Source organism: Molothrus aeneus, chromosome Z, assembly GCF_037042795.1.
Source record: "Molothrus aeneus isolate 106 chromosome Z, BPBGC_Maene_1.0, whole genome shotgun sequence".
Taxonomy (NCBI): domain Eukaryota; kingdom Metazoa; phylum Chordata; class Aves; order Passeriformes; family Icteridae; genus Molothrus; species Molothrus aeneus.
In genome coordinates this window covers 1128184-1147520 of record NC_089680.1, presented here as the reverse complement: position 1 = coordinate 1147520, position 19337 = coordinate 1128184, and the positions used below count along the sequence as shown (strand labels likewise).

At 48.9% G+C, this 19337-nt stretch overlaps 1 protein-coding gene across 1 annotated transcript in view; it reads right to left on the bottom strand.

The window, feature by feature from the left end:
- The window catches only part of ZBTB7C (zinc finger and BTB domain containing 7C), a 95607-nt gene extending 76494 nt beyond the window's left edge, over positions 1–19113 (bottom strand). Inside the window, exons 1-2 of the mRNA XM_066569675.1 lie at positions 19059–19113; positions 2070–2127 (exon numbers count right to left, since the gene is read on the bottom strand). Coding sequence (XP_066425772.1) covers positions 2070–2127; positions 19059–19110 — 110 coding nt within the window. The 5' untranslated portion in view covers positions 19111–19113. The remainder of the gene's footprint in view (positions 1–2069; positions 2128–19058) is intronic.
- Positions 19114–19337: the final 224 nt, after the last annotated feature.

The following is a 19337-nucleotide window of genomic DNA, read 5'->3' as shown; positions in this document are numbered from 1 at the left end:
TTTGAGAGAGGGAGACTGAAGAAAAGAGGCAAAACTGCAGGAGAAACAAAATCTATTTGTAAACCCCAGGCAGAGTTGACACAAGGCAGCTGGCACGGGAGTGCAGAGATGATAATGGAGCCTGATGGATAGTTCAGAGGATTATCAGATACCCTCCAACTCAAATATGCTGAGGAACCAATTATTTAATGCTAAAGACAGCGCAAATGGATGCTTAATAAGCTGCATCACTTCAGGATTGCTGGAGCTCAAGGGGCCAAATCCCCACTGGTGTAATTCTGGAAAGCCAGCACAATGAAATACCCAATGCTTCAGATACACACTGGCCCTGCCAGTCATCACCACCTCTGCCAGGAGACTGGGGGGCATGGAGGGGAAACAGCTGGAATTTGGGAGCAGATGGGTGCACATTCACCACCCCAGGCTGACAGCACTCAGCTCTGCAGCAGCCTTGCTGGCTGCCCTGTTTACAGAAGGGCTTGCTGTTCTCAGGAACAGTCTGGGTTTTTCTTCTAGTTGATTCCAGAGAGGCAGCAGGGAAGCTGTAGGAGGTGTGGGAGACAGAAAGGAGTTTAGTCTGTGCTCCAGGCACTGATTAGAACTTGTTTTGGAGTCAGGGATGTGAACAAAGCATCCCTTCTCAAGCTCTTCTGCTGGAAGAAATGTTGGGGGAAAATGGGGTCTCAGCATCCTCTCTGCCTTGCCAGGAGGTGACCCTGCAGACACACCATCCCCTCACCTGGGCTGCTGTTGCAGCCAGAGAAGAGGGACAGACTTCTGCTCATCCTCGCATGCTGCCCAAACTAGATCAGATGGAACATGGGATAAAAACACCTCCACTAACTATAAAGGGGCCCTACATTTTTAAATGTCTGAAGATTGCTTCCTGAAAACACATTGTGTAAGTTTCTCCTTTCATCTGCACTCAAACTGTACTACAGCAGCTGAGGGGTGTCTTAAAAATCTGCATTTCTCCATGATCCAACCTCCACTGGCATCACTCCAGTAGTCCAGGGGACAGCAGAGATACAAGAGTAGGTGTAAGAAACAAATTTTTTATGATGAGGATGGTGAGGTCCTGGCACAGGTTGCCCAGAGCAGCTGTGGCTGCCCTTGCATCTGTGGAAGTGCCCAAAGCTAGGCTGAACAGGGCTTGGAGCAACCTGGGACAGTGGAAGGTGTCCCTGCCCATGGCAGAAGTTGGAATGAAATGAGCTTTAAAACCCCTTCCGACCCAAACCACGGTCCTACAATTCTGTGATAGCCCAGCACCAAGATGCTCCTCAGCATACATCACACATGCACAGAGGAAAGACGTGGGAATTTGGTCCCTGAGGGATGGGAACCTGCGGGGGCTCACAGCATGGCTCTGCTGAGGGTTTGGCCAGTGTAAACCAGGAAGTTCTCAGGAGAAGATGGTGAAAAAAACCCCAGCCTCCCACCTGACACAATGCAAAATATCTCAGTTCAAAAACATCAGCTCAGGGTCTGGCTCTGGCATATCTGAGCTAGCTCAGATGATAAAAAAAGGATTCTCCTTTCTTCCTGTTCAAGACCTCTAGGCAAACATCCAAGTCCCAGCCTCCTGTGTGACAGCTGCAGAAAACAGGTCTGGAGAGAACCTTGAAATGCCACCCAGATCGCAGCCCCGTGACTGGGTCTGGACGGGGCCAAGCACAACAACAGCCAAAAGCACTCCAAGCATTAACAAATATTGTTGCTTGGTGCACTCCTGTGCAGCTGCCAGCATATCTGCTGCCTGCTCCTTCCAGCACTCAGCACTCAGAACACAGATATTGATGAGAGCATCTTCCACGGATTTACAGGAAGAGCAATTAGAGGTTTGGTCGTTGACGACAGCAGAGAATCGTGGTGGTGGTGGTAAAGATGATTTGTGCTGATCCATTAACACAGCAAACTACCTCCTCTCCCACAGGAAATCTCAATAACTGAAGGGGAGATCAGAACCCCAAGACCCCAGAAAGGTATCAGGACAACCACACAGCTCTCCCCAGTCTGCATCCTGCTTGCCAGCTCTCCCCACAAGGCTCACCCCAGTGTGTACTCACCAGTACCCTTGGTTTTGTTTCAAAATGGTAATGCTCCTTTCGCTCCTCTGACCATTTCCTAGGGAAAAACAGAGAGGAAAAAAAACCAAAACAAAACCCCTCATCAGATCCAGGACTGATTATGTGTTAAGAAGGGCCAGCTCTGGAGAAGCCTCTGCTGGGATGATGAGAAAACAGAGCCAGGCCCGTTCCTGCTCTCCCACCACACGTGTTCCCAGGGTCAGTTCCTCTGCTCATCACCCTTCCCTCCTTCCCTGTACCTCAAAATCACCTAGCAACACTGTGCCATGGAGGGCAAGCCCACCCATCCTCCCCCTGTATCACATCTCCAGTGACAGCTGGGAGATGAAGGCCCCAGGAACGGATCACACCAGGGAAGCTCTGGGCTGCTTCACCCATCCCTCCCCCAGATCAACATTACACTTTGGCCCCTCAGGATTGTCAGCTTATTCCCACATCCACAGTTCAGTCACCAGTGGCAGCTCAGGTGTACCTGCAGTGCAAATCCACAACAAATCCACATTCTGCACTGCAGGGGTGCAGAGATGTATGACCAACACGTGTATGACCAGCATCCTCCCAGCTCTGCCCATATAAGTTCCCTGCCCCTCTTAGCTTGGGAAAACCTTTCGGAGAAATGGACCTCTACAGAAGCTCCTGGCCACCACTGGCACTTCAAATGATGGAGATGGGGGCTTGCATTTCCAGAAGCTGACAGCTCCATGTGGGAGGCCCAGCAGCTTGGCTGGACTCAGGGCTGATGAAGGAGATTGGCAGAAGGATGTTTTGGGGTGCTTTACTCCACTTCAGAACAGCCTCAAGGTGTGAGAACTCCACCAGCAGGTAGCCAACATATCAACAGGATCCCCTAGGACAATTTGGGGGGCTGGCCCAGGCCTTCTCCTGGGTGAGGACAGGGAGGAAGACCATTGTGGCTATCACAACACTGGGAACATATGATGCAGTAGTGCTCAGCTGGAAAATGCTCCTGTGGCTCAGCAGTCAGATAGAAAAGCACTGTCTGCATGCCAAAGAAGCCATAATCTGGGCTATTTTCCCTAAAATGGCACCACCAGCTCACATCTGTCCTTGGACCTGGGTTTGTACCTGAGTCCTGGACAGGGTGAAGAGGCTCCCTCCTACTCAAGGAAGCTGCAAATGAAACAGAATCTCTCTGCCAAGGCTTAGTGGTGTGCAAAGCAAGGAAGAGCCACTCATTGTGTGCAGTCTCTCTATTACAGAATCACAGAATCACACAAAGTTGGAAGAGACCTTCAAGATCATCAAGTCCAGCCCGTTCCCTGACAGCTCAACTAAACCATGGCACCGAGTGCCACATCCATGGACAAGGAGACATTTGTTATCATGGGGCAGCTGGAGGTGGAGACACTGCCTTCTCTTCCCCAGTTCCCCAAGAGGTTCCTGACTGAATCAATCACCCAAGCATCTCTTTTTCTTCTCCAGGCAGCCCCTGATGGGTTTACTAGTGCAGGATCCACCAGCACTATTTCCCATTACTCATGACAGAAGGAAGCAAATGGGATTCCTCTCCCAGCTTTTAGAATGAGCCAACGATCTTGGTTTAGCCTTTATGAGATTCTCATTATTTTCATGGGGAAGTGTCAACAACATTTTCCAAGCCAGGCTGACACCTGGATGCCAAGATGGAGAAACCAACAGGCTCTGATCACCCTACCCAATCTATGACAGTGTTAAATTACTGCTCTGCACATACACTCAAGGAACAGAGCAAAACCATGAAGGATAACCCTTGTGATGGCCCCTAATTCTCCTTCGCACTGGCCTGAGGACATTTAGGCAGTCTGAGGATATTCATGGAGCACATGTGAGTGGTACAGCATGGAGTGGCTGCAGACCAGCCCCAGGGCCACGATCAGCCTCAAGAATGGGACTTCCCTGCAGCCAGTGAGTCCACATGCTCTCAAGAGCATCCAGCTGCTGTGACCCTCCAGCAGGACCTCCTTCCTAAGCCAGTTCATTAGCCTCCTTCCTTACTTCAGTTCATTAACTCACAAGGAGCCACCACTGTCCTGGACTAATGGCTTGTTTGCCACTCAACAGCCAAAAGTGATCAACAACAGGCAAAGAGCTTAATGCAGGCCACTGTCAACACACCCACATTGGGCCAGCACCATTATCTTTGTTTGGGGCAAAAACCACAGGGGAGGCTGCAAAAACCCTGCAGTGGACCCTGGCTTCATGGCAGAGCTCATGAGCTCTGCTTGGGTCAGCACAAAACCTCCCCCTGGCACCAGGGCAGAGGCTGGCACCACGTTTCCCTTGAGAAGTGTTGGGCTTCAGCTCTAACTTCTGCCCAAAGCCTCCTTCTCCCCACAGGTCCTTCACTGCCTCACTCCCCAGAGCAAGAGGAGCTCAGCTTCCAATTCAACACCCTGTTGTGGGCAGGTGGGGTAGGTGCCTTCTCACAAGCAACAGGACAAGAAGGAACAGCCTCAAGGTGAGCCAGGGCAGGTTGAGACTGGATATGAGGAGAGATTCCTTCAAAGAACGGGCTGTCCAGCCATAGCACAGGCTGCCCAGGACAGCAGTGGAGTCCTCATCCCTAGAGGGATTTAAAACCCACGTGCACGTGACACCTGGGGACAGGGGTTAGTGGTGGCCTTGGCAGAGCTGGGGATGTGGCTGGACTCGATGGTCTTGGAGGACTTTTCCAACCTAAATGATTCTGGGACTCTATGTTTCCACCTAAAACAGTTCAAAGCCCTGTTTGAGGCACAGAAGAATTCTCATGGGACAATAAATGTGAGTTCCTGGGCTAAGAAAAGGCTGCACCTGAATCACATTTTCATCAATCCTCCAAGAGGGTTTCAGTTTCATCAACCCAAGAAGAGTGGCTGAGAATAAACACACCCATGATCCACCCTCCGCACCAGAAGATGCCCTGATGCTCTTGTAGCAGTTTCCAAAATAGGACGGGCATTGCTGAGGGCAGCCCAGGCTTCATTCTCCCGTTCCCAAAACACACGTGCAATGAGAGGCTACAAATCAGCCAGGCTTGCCTGTGGCTTCCCCCTCAGCCACAAGGCCCCTTTTAGCTTCTTGGAGTGGTTTGCAGAAAGACTTGAACACGCCCTCCTGCAGATGACATTCAGATTTCTAATTACCCTCCCTGGGTACATCACTGACGTGCCACATCAGCTCACTCGCGGGGCTGCTCCTCTCACCACGTGTCCCCAGCAGTGGAGCTTCTGCCCCCCTTCAGCACACTGACCTCCCTCCCCATCACCTGGCTGGGCTGAGCTGCTGGGCTGGGAGAGATCATTCCCAAATAAAGTAGTGATGTGGAATGCTTGTCCTGGCCTCCAGCCAGGAAGAAACAGAAAAAGCCAGGAAGAAACGTGAAGAAACAGCCTCTATCACAGAATCACAGGGCAGTTTGGGTTGGAAGGGACCTTCACAGCCATCTGGTTCAAGCCTCTTACCATGAACAAGGACATCTTCAGCTAGACCAGGTGACTCAGAACCCTGTCCAGCCTGACCTTGAATGTTTCCAGGACTGGGGCATCTGGGCAGCCTGTGCCAGTTTTACCACACTCACTGTAAAAAACTTCTTCCTGACAGCTGATCTAAATTGATTCCCCTTCAGTTTAAAACCATCACCCCTTGTCCTATTGTAACACACCCTGTTAAGTTTGTCTCCATCTTTGTTCTGAGTCTTCTTTAGGCCCTGGCAGGGGCTCTGAGGTGTCCCTGGAGCCTTCTCTTGTGCAGCTCAACAGCCCCAGCTGTGCCAGGCTGGCTCCAGAGCAGAGGGGCTCTGGCCCCTGGAGCACCTCTGGACATTCCAAGAGGTCCATGTCCATGCTGAGGACACCAGAGGTTTCTCCAGGGAACAGCCCTGTCCTCAACAGAACAAGCACTCACATATTTCCAGTGGCCTTCCAAGGCTGCCATCCATGCTCTAGCCCTGAGCAGCCAGCAGCTGGAATTTAGGTCACCTGGAGCACAGGACTGCCCTGGACTGACAGCCAGCACAGACCATGGGCATGCCCTCCCCAGTGTCCAGGCCAGGAGGTGACTCCCAGGGACAGCCTGATAAACCCACACCAGTCCCTGGCACACCAGGTAGGGCTCAGCTCCAACTAAGGCATCTCAGGGGGTGCCCACACAGATCCTGGCTTTAGTTGCCTTAATGCAGGTTCTCATTGCTACACTGGACTCCCTGAGCTAACCCAGACCCCATGCCTGGCTTTGTTGGGCAAAACCCTGGGCCTGCATCCCTCCTGACTGACAGATGGAGACTAAGCAATGTGTCCTAGGGTAAAAATGGACACTACTGCCAGCAGATTGTGGCTACACATGTGGTGGCTGCCCCAGCTCTTACTGCAGCCCATGGGGATGCAGTTGGCACCATTTTGGGTGTTTGGGGAGCCATTTGGTTGCCCAAACTTCAGTATCTCTCTTGGGGTGTGAAACACCCTCCAGACTCCAGATTGAGCACCAAGTTAGTATTTTTATCTGCCACTGCAGCCTACCTCCAGCTCCTGGTCTAAGTTTCAACAGCTCCTAAATAAAACCCATCTGCATGTGATGTGGATGCTCTGCACCCTCAGGTCCCTGCTGTGATGAGCAGCACCAATCCTGGCACATCCACACTTCCAGGATGGTTCCAGTGCTTGTGCATAATAGGTCTGAAACAAGTAAATTTGACAAAGAAAGGAGAAAGAGCAGCTGATATGCAAATCCATGTCATAAATCATTCACCAAATCTGTTCTGCACTTTTGAAATAGTCTTAGAGGGTGCTTCCCAAGTGCTGTTTGCAAACCCTCTGTTAATTTGGGAAGCAGTTGCTTCTACAGTAGGCTGTATTACAGCATCTTCAAGAAATCCCCATCAAATGTTACTTTAAAATGCCCATGACTTTTGCAATCAGTTCTTTTTAAATCTTCTTGGCATATCTGAAAACCAAACATCATAAAAAAAACCCCTTTGCTATGATTCATCTGCAATGGGTCTAAGCCTGGGGAAGAGCTCATCTCACATCTTTCATACCCAGGTGATCCCTAATTCCTCCCAAAGATGTCATTCCCTTCATATGCTCTAAAGAGTTTTTGACTTCCTCAAACTCTTCCTGAGCTTCACTGAAAGCCTTTGTTGCCTCAAACAGGGCAGTGCCCTGGAGATGCCCTCTAGAATCACAGGAGCCAAGTCACCCACACCCCTGCAGAAAATCCCACATGGAAAACATACTCTGAAAAGGCATTTCTACCATGCCCTGGCACACATGGACATTTCATTGCCTAGGAGAGTGTTTGAGATGATTACTGCTGGGTTTTTTTTATTGCCAAGGACTGTTTCTTCCAGCAAAAAAAAAAAAAAAACCTGCCCTGAAACAGATCATCGCTCCCAGCTCGGAAAGAACTGAGTGTGTGGATTGTGCTCAGAAGGAGTGACCTGGCTGCATCTTTGGGCTGACATCCTTTCCAATCTCCAATGCTCAGTTTTCCCCTTCCTCTGTGAAAATGGAAACAGCAGCATCAGCTGTGGCTGGAAAGGGCTTTTGAAATCCACAGGTGAGAAGTGTAGGTAAGACAGCGCTGCACCCTTCTAGAAATGGGGGGAGAGGGAAAGGCAGCAGAGGGGGAAAAACCCCACGTAATAAATAATACTCTACAAATTACATAAAATTAACACATTAAAAAACCAATCCTCCAAGAAGCAGCTGCTTCATTCTTTGCTGTTGATAGGATCAATATAAGAGAGGAAATTACCACCTCGTGCTCTGCAACACATCACACCGACTTTCCTTTACAGACCCTAATGCTCCTGATTGCAGTGTCAATTTAAAATTTACCATAAAATGCAGAATCTCATAAACTTTACAACCTCAATCACACTCAGCCAGTGTTTTCACCCAAATCACACGCACAGGCCCCCGCCTTGCTCTCCAAGGCAGACACACATCAACGTGCTGCTGACAGCAGATGGGAGAGCAGAGCAGGGCACCACAGCTGGGATCTGCCTGTCTTGAGTAGCCTGGATACAAAGAGAAGGAATCAGGTTGGAAAACAAGATGGAAAACATACCCTCAGATCTCTGTGAGACAGCTCATCCCACATCCAGCAGGATGAAGGGTAGCCATAACCACGATTTATGATGAAGGTGCTGAGGCCCTGGCCCAGGGTGCCCAGAGCAGCTGTGGCTGCCCCTGGATCCCTGGAATGTCCCAGGCCAGGCTGGATGGGGCTTGGAGCAGCCTGGGACAGTGGAAGATGTCCCTGCCCATGGCAGAGGGATAGAACCACATAGGTCCCTTCCAACCCAAACCAAACTATGATTATATAACCAAATACAACATGTCCTCAGGTGCAGCAGCTGTGGCGCCCTGAACCCGCTGCTGTCGAGGTGCTACCATCACCCCACAATGCTGAGCCAACCCTCTTACACTGGGACATGCTCAAAACATAGCTGTTTCATGCCCTTTTGCAGGGTCTGACGGAATACCCTGAGCCATTTCCCTAATCCTGGGTGCCCTTCAGAAATTCAAGCTCATGCAGCTCCTACAGAGAAGCTGGTGTGAGTTTTTAACGCAGGGAAGGAGCACACAGCTATGCCATGCCATGAGATGACCACTTGCTTCTGCAGCATGGGTTGCACTCAAGGGTTGACAAGGGAAAAACTAATTAGGCTCCTAATTTTGCTTCCTACATAAATCTAAGTCCTTTTGCTGTTGTCACTGTGACAGAAAACCCATTTCTCTGCAGGGCACAAAGGATTTTGGATGAAGCATAAGAAAAAGATGCATATTTCAAGTTGCCCTTCCCCAGGAGCCATAAAACCCTGCTCAGTGTCTGCAGTCTGCATGTACCCTGTAAGCTCTGGCTTAAAATTCTCCCTCAGCTCAAAAATTACGGGATATATTTGGGGGGAAAAGTAATTTTTGCAATCAGCTGCTTGCCTTTGACTGACAAAGTGTGATCAGACAGATGCTTAAAGATACAGCAAGGGTTAAACCTTGGGAGAGGACAGGCAGGACTTGGGGATGAAGTAGTTGATCAAAGGGTGGCTCAGAAGTTATTTTAAAATAAACCAGAAAGTAGAACTTCCCAGCGGTTGCCGCTGTAATTACAATGCAGACAACGGAGCCGTGGTGCTGTTAAGGTTACTGGATTTTCCTAGCAGCTGTGTTTAATTTACTTAAAACATGCAAAGCCATCAGGTCAGATCCCATTAGCAGAATCTCTCCAGAGCGCTGCAAGAGCCTGGCCAGCCCAGCAGCAGAGAAATGCTGAGGGCCAACACAAGTGTAAAATACCCCTGGAGAAGTAAGACATCAGTGTGGTGCACTGTCCTCCTCCTTGGCTGCAGCAGAAGCTGGGTGCTTCCTGCTCATCCAAGACCTGTCCCCCTGTCCTTCACTCCCATCACAAGCCATCTATTGCCCATCTATCTTCTCCTAATTTCACCAGAAACAGAAATCCATGCAAATACCTTGACTGGCCGTGATGGAGAAGGATCTGGGATCAAGCATTTAGGGAAGTCCCTCGAGTGTGTGTTTGCTACAACCAGGTTGTCTGGGTGTCCTACAACTGCACAGTGTCTCACCTGGATCCCTCTACTCCCCAAGCATCCCCCTGGCTTCCATGCTCCATTACAGAGAAGACCCACACGTCCCGAGTCACGCTCAGAGTCCATCTCAGAGATGGGAGCTTGGTGGATTTGTGAGTCAGGATTCCCCCCCCTGGAGCTTTGTTCACACATATATAATTCAGGACCACACAATTCATCAGGAGTTTTTCCAAAACACAGCTACAAAAATTACAATGTTCTTGTCAGGAAAAAAAACCTTCTAGAGATACTTTTCTGTTTCATTTTTGTTGTTGTTTTTTGTTCTTTTAACACTGGCTCAGCCTTCTCTCCGCCGAGCGGAATATCAGGATTTCATCCACTGTTTGTGGCCCCTGTCAGCTCAATTCTCTTTCTAAAATTAGCATCCTGAGAGATGTAATTGCCAGAACAGGAGGTGTTAGGTCACTTTTCGGTCCCTGCACATCAGGCTAAGTGCTTCTGCTGCCACCTACAACCACCTCAGAGTCTGAACCTCAAACGTGTCCTGCTCCACTGAGCCCAGCAGAGTGATGCAGCTTTAATGAGTGCTGATGCCAAAAAAAAAGAGAACTGAAGACAAGGATAGATAACACACCACAGGCTCCCATCTGCACATGACCCCCATATATAGTCATTGCTACAGAGAATGAGCAAATAAAGTAAAATTAAATACTAGAAAATACAAGAAAAGGTATTTCCCACATAAGCTTTGACTGCCCCATCCCTGGAAATGTCCAAGGCCAGGCTGGGTGGGGTTTGGAGCAACCTGGGATAGTAGGTGTCCTGCCCATGGCAGGGGGGTGGAAGTAGAAGATCTTTAAGGTCTTTCCCATCCCAAACCATTCTGTGATTCTATGTCTCTAGTATAGAATAGAACAAAGCAAAAATAAAATAATAAAATAATAAAATAAAATATTAAAAATTTTAAAAATAAAATAAAATAAAATATTAAAAAATGCAAAATATTAAAAAATCCTAAGCAAAACACCACAAACAGTAAGAAGAAATGTGAAGGGATGGGTTTGTTTATGGGAAATATGAAAAAACATCTGACCAAGCTGCATGACCCTCATTGCCACCAGAACCCCTCCTGAAATCAGCATCTCCTGCCACCGTGTGCAAGAAACCTCAGCCTGGCCCTGGAATCCTTGGAGCAGTTTAAGATTATTCTTCCAACATAAAACTCCAACATAAACTCATCCTTCATGTCTTAGAGAGGTGTGAGACTTATTTGCATAATAAATGACAAGGCAGGAATATAGATTTGTGTCAGATCGCCCTCCCTTCCCTTTGAAAGAAATCTATTTATTCTGACTGAATCGTCTCTTCTCCAAATAAATGGTGTTTGTAGTCAGTTTAGCTGGCACAATACGCATTCTTTTGCATGCCTGTAATGAATTTTCACAGCCAGAGCCCTAATCCAGTCTAGTCATGGAGGGTTTATCACGACCTCTTATTTTATTTCTACCAGTAAATGGGAATTGCTTTCCTTATCGCTATCTAGAAGCACCTGAGTGATTTTTGCTTCATATTTCCTATCCCACTGGAATTCAGGATGCAGCGTTATCTGATGCTGTACAATTGTCACTCATGTTAGCTGCCTTTTCATTTTAATTTGCTGGATTTATTGCTCTTTTCTTTTTTTTTTTCTTTTCCCTGGGAGATTTTACTTCAGATCTGAGTCCCTCCTTGCTCTTTTCCATCTTCCTGGTCAGATTTCTTGGGTGATCCTCAGGAAGGCAGGATCAAGGCTTGTCTTGCCTCACCTGCCTGATGCCTTGGAGCAACCTGGGATGGTGGAAGGTGTCTCTGCCCATGGCAGGGGGTGGAAGAGATCAGCTCTGAGGTCCCTTCCAACCCACCCCGTCCTGTGATGCCTTCCCTTGGCAGAGCACTGAACCCCTGGGCTTGCCCCAGTCCATCCACAAAACTATGCAGTGACAAGCAGGAATTTCCTCTGGCTTTGATTCCAAACAAATCCATGAGAGCAAGGGCTTGCCAACGTGATCCCTATGGCTGCTGCCAGCACGGAGCAGGTAGCCAGCTCAGAGCTCCAGGAAACTGGACCTGCTGCTGCTGGAAAGACTTGAGAAGACCTGTAAATCCTGCAGACAACACTGTGATGGATCAGTAGTGGCAAGACATTAACCTTCATTCTTGAGGAGACACCCAAATGATAACACCTGTAGCCATGCCACTCCAGAGTTATCAGTCTTGTCACTGGTGAAGATAAATCTATCTGACCTGAGCCATCATCCCACGCCACTCTGGCTTCCTTGCTCAAAATCCTCGTAGATACCAGCAGGGATCAGGAAAATCACACCTAATAATCAATTGAGAGCGTGCAACTATGCTCACACGGAAACAATTCCTTTCAGTATGTTAAAATAATTCTGCAGAGGAAGGGAAGAACACGGTAGGCTTGAAAGCTGGTTTGCAGGGAAAGTGCTACATGTCAGTGACAACTGTGGAAGGACAGAAAACAGCTACCAAAGCCTCAAGGAGCTGTCACGCACAGGAAAATGTAAGTTAATTAAAGCCACTTAAACAAATACATCTGGGACGGGGGCATGGGAGGTAGGGAGGCAGAGTGAAGTGATATTAAAAGCTCAGACACATGGTGAATCCCAGACAGGAGGCAAGGAAATCTATCTGGCAGAATCCAGATGAGCCCCTTGCCCTGGAGCTGTGCCAGAGGGGGCAGTGAGAGCCCCCTCTGCCCCAGGGCTGTGGCTCAGCTTTGGGCACAGCACTGTCCCCCAGCCCCATAGGGAGGCACAGGCTCAGCAGATCCACCCCTCCTCTGGGAAACAGCACCCAGGCTCCACTGATCTCTCCTGGACCAAACAGTGACAGCTTGGAATTAAAAATCCAACATTCCCCTTCCTAACATCTTCCCTCCTGTCCTTACCACAACATTCAGCTGAAATGAGAACCATGGGCAAAGCATCCCTCTGGAGAAGTGTAAGGATGTAAATCCACCTCAAACGCACCACCAGGACCAGCATCAACTCCACCTTCCCCTGCTCCTTCTCTGAGCACAGTCTCTCCTGAGCCCCCAGAGCTGATTTGCCTCTGATTACACTCAGAAGATGATGAGCACAGGTTGCTTACACCAGCCCTGCTGATATAAAACCACAAAAAGAAATATTTGGATGGGCTGTGTATTTTTTTTTTTAATTGCAATCAGCTCCCTGAGAAACTAAAAATGTTGGTTCCTTTTATATTCCTTTGGGCATTGATTCAGAGGTGGAAACAGAACACCTACACGAGGCTGGGTCATGATGGAGATGGTGAGCTGGCCTCTTGAGATATTCCTGCCTGGGAAGCAGGGCTGGCCAGCCTCAGCACGAGGCTAACAGGAAGGGAAACAGGAAAGCAAATCCATCTGCACACCATCAAGCCCCTGCTGCAGGATGACAGCCTGCAAGACTGCTGTCTGCATGAGGAAGCCTTGCCATGGCATCAGCCCGACCCAGTTGGAGTGCACAGAAACACAGATGGAGTGAGGAGGATCCAGGCTTCCAAAGCAGCTCAGCTTCCCACCCTCCCTTGACTGCTGGGATGGGGGTGATGCAGCAAACACCAACCCATGTGCTCCTCCAGGAAAGCCGTGAAGCTGCTGGAATCTGGTGGTCTTGGCTAGCAGGGAGCTGAAGGAAGGAGTTACTGAAGGACCTGGGTCACACAGGACAAGGTCTGAGATCTCGTTCACCCCTCAGCATATTTCCTAACTCCAAACCAGGCTTCTCTACAGATTTTCTATTGCAACCCTGGGTGAGATTAACTTGTTAGAAGTCCCATGGCTCCAGGGACACCTCAGAGCCCCTGCCAGGGCCTCCAGGGGCTCCAGCAGAGCTGCACAGGGACTGGGGACAAGGCCTGCAGGGACAGCACCCAGGCAATGGCTCCCACTGCCAGAGGGCAGGCACAGATTTTGGGCTCTTGGCAATTAGGAATTGCTGGCTGGGAGGGTGGGCAGGCCCCGGCCCAGGGTGCCCAGAGCAGCTGTGGCTGCCCCTGGATCCCTGGCAGTGTCCCAGGCCAGGCTGGATGGGGCTTGGAGCAGCCTGGGACAGTGGAAGGTGTCCCTGCCCATGGAGAGGGTGGGACTGGATGAGCTTTAAGGGCCCTTCAACACAAACCATTCTGTGATTCTAGGGCTCTGCAGACAGCATTAGAGCCTTGTCTAATGCAGCCCAGGACCACAGCCCCCTCTCTGCCTGCAGCTCGGGGCAGGCAGCCAAGGCCCCCCACCCATGCCCCAAACCCCTTCCCTCCCCAGGGTGACTTCCTTAACACAGCCCAGCTGACTGCCCCCACCCAACAAGGGCTGACAGATTTGTGCTGTCTCCTTAGGGTGGGGTAGGTACATTTATTTCCTCTTTGGAAAAAAAAAAAAAGGAAAGAAAAAAGGAAAAAAAAATATGCAATTAACCTTTTCCTCTCCTCGCAACTGGCAAGAAACTTCCCTGCCACAGGAATAGTTTGAGGACTAAGATATCTGTTCCCACAGCTGCACCAATGCTATTCTGGCTTAGCTAAAATTAAAGAGCTGGAGTTGTACGTGGGCCTTCATGAAACTGTCATGGGGACCACAAGATTAGAGGGCCAGATGGTGACCTGGGAGGCCGAGGGCTATTCTCAGCTGCACCAAGGGATCCTCATGTGTGTCAGAATGTGTCTCTCCACCCCTCTTAAATAAGAATCCTGAAATGGTTTGCATTGAGGGGACCTTAATATCCAGTTCCAACCCCCTGCCAGGGCCAGGGAGACTTTGCACTATCCCGGGTTGCTCCAAGCCCTGTCCAAACTGGCTCTGGACACTTCCAGGGACTCAGGGGCAGCCACAGCTGCTCTGGGCACCCTGTGCCAGGGGCTCACCACCATCATCATACTTTCTCAATCACACAAAGTCTGAATCTCCCTGCTTTTAATTTAAAACCATCAACACTTGCCCTCTCACTACAGACCCTACTAAAAACTCTGTCTACATCTTTCTTCTATGCCCCCTTTAAGAAATATCTTGCCTGGTCACCTGCAGCACTCATCCAAACACTAGCCAGAGATCCAACAGCACTAAAAACCCTGGAAAGCACAGGACAGCCCCAACATGCCAGCCACCATCCATCCCCTCTCCCACTATGAGCAGTCCTCTGCCAACAACTGTGCTGGCTATTGTTGGCCACATAAAGCCCAGTCCAGTGGCCCTGCTGTCAGCATGCAGCTCATTACTCGGCCAAGGGCTTTGAAACGCTTGGAATATGAAAGGTGCTCCATCAGATCAGATTCAGCTTCGTTTGCTATCACAATGCACTGCATTTCTTTTGTCTGCGACTTTTGATGATGCGCAATTGTTCCCCTCAGTCAGTATTTCGGAGTCATTAGCTGGAATTAGTAAAGTTCCCGCTGCTGGACTTTTCCAAGGCTCTGTTCTCAGGCTACAAAGAGTCGATGAGGAGTTGTCCTGCTTTCACTGAGCTGGAGGCACAGCGGGGAGTGTGCTGGGGGGAGCAGGCAGTCTGCTCAACTCCACTTTTCCCCTGCAGGCACCGGGAAATGCACGTGCAGGGAAGATGCTGTGGGTGGTCACAACAGGGCTGGTGCTTCCCACACAGCAGGGAACCTGAGACCCTTTCCATTTGGTACCTCTGCTGGGACCAGGGGAAGAGGTGTAGACCTAATTGTGTCCATATTTAGGCAGCACATCCCACAAAATTCGGGTTTCTATCCCAGAAATCCCCCACTCCAAATCTAAAGGCATCAGCCCTGAAGAAGTCATGTTTCTCTGGATGAAGGGATCTCTACTTGAGATAGAGACATCTTCCTCAGTGAAAACACCTGGATGTGCCTGACCTCGTCCTCCAATCTCTTGCTCGTGTTACACCCTTCCAGCTATACCAGAAGGGCTTTAGTACCAAGGCCCTTTCTCCTGAAGGAATTTATATATAGAGCATCCACCTCTCTGTGCCAGGGCCTCACCCCCTTTATCACAAAAAATGTCTTCCTTCTATCTAGTCTGGATCTCTCCTTCTGCTGTAAAACTATTCCCTTTTGTCCTGTCCCTCCATGCCTTGTCCCCGGTCCCTGTGCAGCTCTCCTGGAGCCCCTGGAGGCCCTGGCAGGGGCTCTGAGGTGTCCCTGGAGCCTTCTCTTGTGCAGGATGAACACCCCAAGCTCTCCTGGTCTGTCCTCTGATGAATTTTGGATTTGTTTCTGATAGAGGATTCGTTCCTATTCATGCCTGAGGAGGTCCAGCAGAAAAACAAAGTGATGAAGCTCCATGGGCTGTGTCCACCTGATGTCACTGTCTGGACCCAAGGGCACAGCTCACGTCTGGGGACCAGAGCAGCTCCAACTCACACCCACCCCCACTTGTGGGTGGAAATTCCAACCTAAATTCCAAATTCCAGCCACCCCACCACCTTTTCTGGATGCAGTGTGGGTGTTTGGCCACTGCAACCCAGAAACAAAACTAGGAGCAAACCAAACTTACGGAGACACGCTGGTGGAGAAGAGCTCGACACTGAACCCAGCTCCGTTAGCAGCTGGTCAGCTTTCACATGGGACTGCACTTCCATCCCCTCAGGATTTCCCTGAAATTCACCTCATAGATCATCCCACCCAGCACTCACAACAGCATTTCCACTGGGACATGACCAAATGCAGACAATTCACACCTCTCACCTTACATTTTTAAAGTAACAGTCTACAATAAAGCAGCCTGCCCAGATTCCAGCCTAATCTAAAAACAACTCTCTGGCTTCTAATTTTAGCACTAATCTTCCTTTGCTATGGTTGTGTGATTTCTAATTATTTTATCCCCAAGCCCTGCTTTGATGGATAGTTGTACCTTTTCCAATGCCAAATGACTTGTAAAGTGCCTTTAAAAAAAAAAGCTGATCATTTCAGGTTCATTTCCAGCTCCTACACAAATAACATTCTCATATATGGCTTCACCGCAGAAATACTATTATTATTATTATTATTATTATTATTATTATTATTATTATTATTATTATTATTATTATTATTATTATTATTATTATTATATTATTATTATTATTAAAATAATAGTAATAAAAGCAATACAATTTTAAAAGGAGAGCTCCATTCCTTAGGATGATCCCAATCTGCTCCTGCAAACACTGTGTTTTCTCTTAAAAGCTGATAAAGACCAAAAAAAATCTGTTATTGAGATACAGATCTCTTAACAACTCGGTGCCTTGGCTTGGCATGGCTCCCAGAACACTTTGCCTTCATCTATCCCTATTTTCAGGCTACAACTCAGGGAAGAGCAATTGGCCACACCAAAACCTCAGGGGGGGGCTTTGCAAGGGGTGATGCGCAGCGGTGGCAGAGACACATTTGCCTTGATGCTCCCCTGAAGTATTGCCTACCCAAAACTGCTGAATTTAGAGCAGCAAACACCAGCCCTCAGCTGAAGATGTGTTGCAGGGGCTTAGGATGAGCCTCCAGCCCACAGACTGGTGTTGTTTCACCTTCCACGCTCACCTGAAGCAACCTCTTGACCCTCCTGATTGCTGACCTAGATCAAATCTGAAACCAATTCTTGCACAAAAATTTACTGGGCAGGGGATGCTGCCTGAGGACTGTTTCAGGATGCTGAGGCAGCTGCCTGCCTGTGGCATGTCCCAGTAGGACCTGCTGCCACCAGCAGCCAGCACCTGAGCAGGGGACACAGGCACAGGGCTGGTGGATGTTTGTGGGGTTATTTCCTTCCCCAGGATTTATACTGAGTTCTGGTTAATTGGAAAACATCCACTTGACCTGTGATGATTTTCTTTTAGTTATTCTCCAAGCTTTGACAGCAGCAGTTTAAACACAAAGTACGTGACTTTTGGCACCAAGGGAGCACCCCATTCCCACAAATTCTGCGTGGATACGGTAAAATATCCCACTGCAGCCCTGATGCTGAATGTATTCCTTCTTTCTCATTCTTCATTTTCCTCTCTTTCACTTTCTGAGCCTGTTTCATGACCTGTGTATTCTCCCTCCCCACTGGAAACATGAGCTTAGCTCCCCAATGCAATATTCAAGGGAGGAGGACATGGGATGTGGTGTTCTAATTCCCTGCACAGAGGATTTGAAATGGAGACTGTCAAAACAGGAAACAACCCAGTCAATGTCCTCCTGCCTGAGACCTGAAAGTGTCACCACACAGAGCTGCAAGGGATGGAGAAAAGCCCTCTGCTCCTGCATGGACAGAGGATGCCCTGGGAGAGGGGGCAGCAAGACCCTCATGCCCCTCTGATCTGAGAGCTGGGCTTGAGCCTCTGCTGAAATCAGTGTGGAGCTGGTTCTTATTGACTCGGGGAAAAACTCAGCAAAGCAGGTTAAAAATTATAACCCTCTATTGACTGATACTTCTATCAGCGTGGAGAATTTTGTATGGAATGTCATCTCACTCAGGAAGTCAATCCTACAGGAAATCTTTCATCCTTAGTGCTTTGGAGTAACATCCACAGCATCCTGCTTCCTTCTTGCTCCCGTTAAAACACACCCCTGAGATCCTCACCTCTCCAGCTGGTGCTCTGTGTTTGAGCTGGCCTTGCTGGGATAAAAGCACAAATCTTGGGTCTAATCCTGCCCATACCCCCCCAGGCAAAGCACCATCTTCATCTCCATGAAGATGCAGAGCAGGACAATGCCAGGCCCCAGGCTCTTCCATTTCCATCTATCCACCTTGGAGGAAGGATTTAAAGATCCTCAGAGGCACAACAGTGAGGTCAGGTCTGGAGGAGAATGAAGCTACTGTAAACCCAGACAAATAAGATGCTGAGTTTATTTTAAAAAGAAGGCTCCTCCAGCTGTAGGTTTTGAGCAATTCTTAAAAGCCTGATCTGAACAAGCATCCTTGCCAAAAAATATTGGTATTTTAAGCCTTTGACTGCTTTTGATGGTAGCAAACACCTTTTTTTGATATTGATTCCTTGCTTTTACAGTTCTCTGCAAGTTAACTTCAGGAGAACTTCCCAAGCACCACAGCTGGTGACCATTACCAGAATGGTGATCCAGCAATTCCAGGATGCCTCTCCCTTGGAAATATTCAAGATGGATGTGACTCTGAGGAACCTGGTCTAGATGAATGTGTCCCAATACAAGTGGCTTGGATTAGATGGTCTTTAGGGCTCCTTCAACACAAATCATTCTATGATTCCCCCTCTGGAAGCAAGGCTGGTATTTTGCTTGATGTTTGAGGGATCAGAGGTTTTATTGTAGTGCCCAGCCACTGATCTAGAGTGACAACCTTCAGCAGGGAAAAAAAAATCCACAGGTTCATGGGACAAACAACTAGAAATGTCATTTCACATGATCTGTGTAGCCCAGAACAGCAAATTTCCCCCATCATCCAGGCAAAGAATCAGAACAATTACCTAGAGCCTGATCCTGAAAGGTGCTGAGTGCAGTCAAGTGGTCTCCACTCATAGAGTTCAGTATCTCAGGGGCTCTCAGCAGGGTCAGTCTTGGAGCCTGGGCAAAACAAGATAGGTTGGTGTTAGTCCAGCTACTTGTAAATAAATCTACACAACCTAAAAAAAAAAACCCAACCCAAAACCATTCCAGCTCCACAAGCCAGCCACATTTTCCTGCACGGGGAATTAACTCAAGGGTCACACAGAGCATGGCTGAGGAGATCCTCCCCAACCCACAGG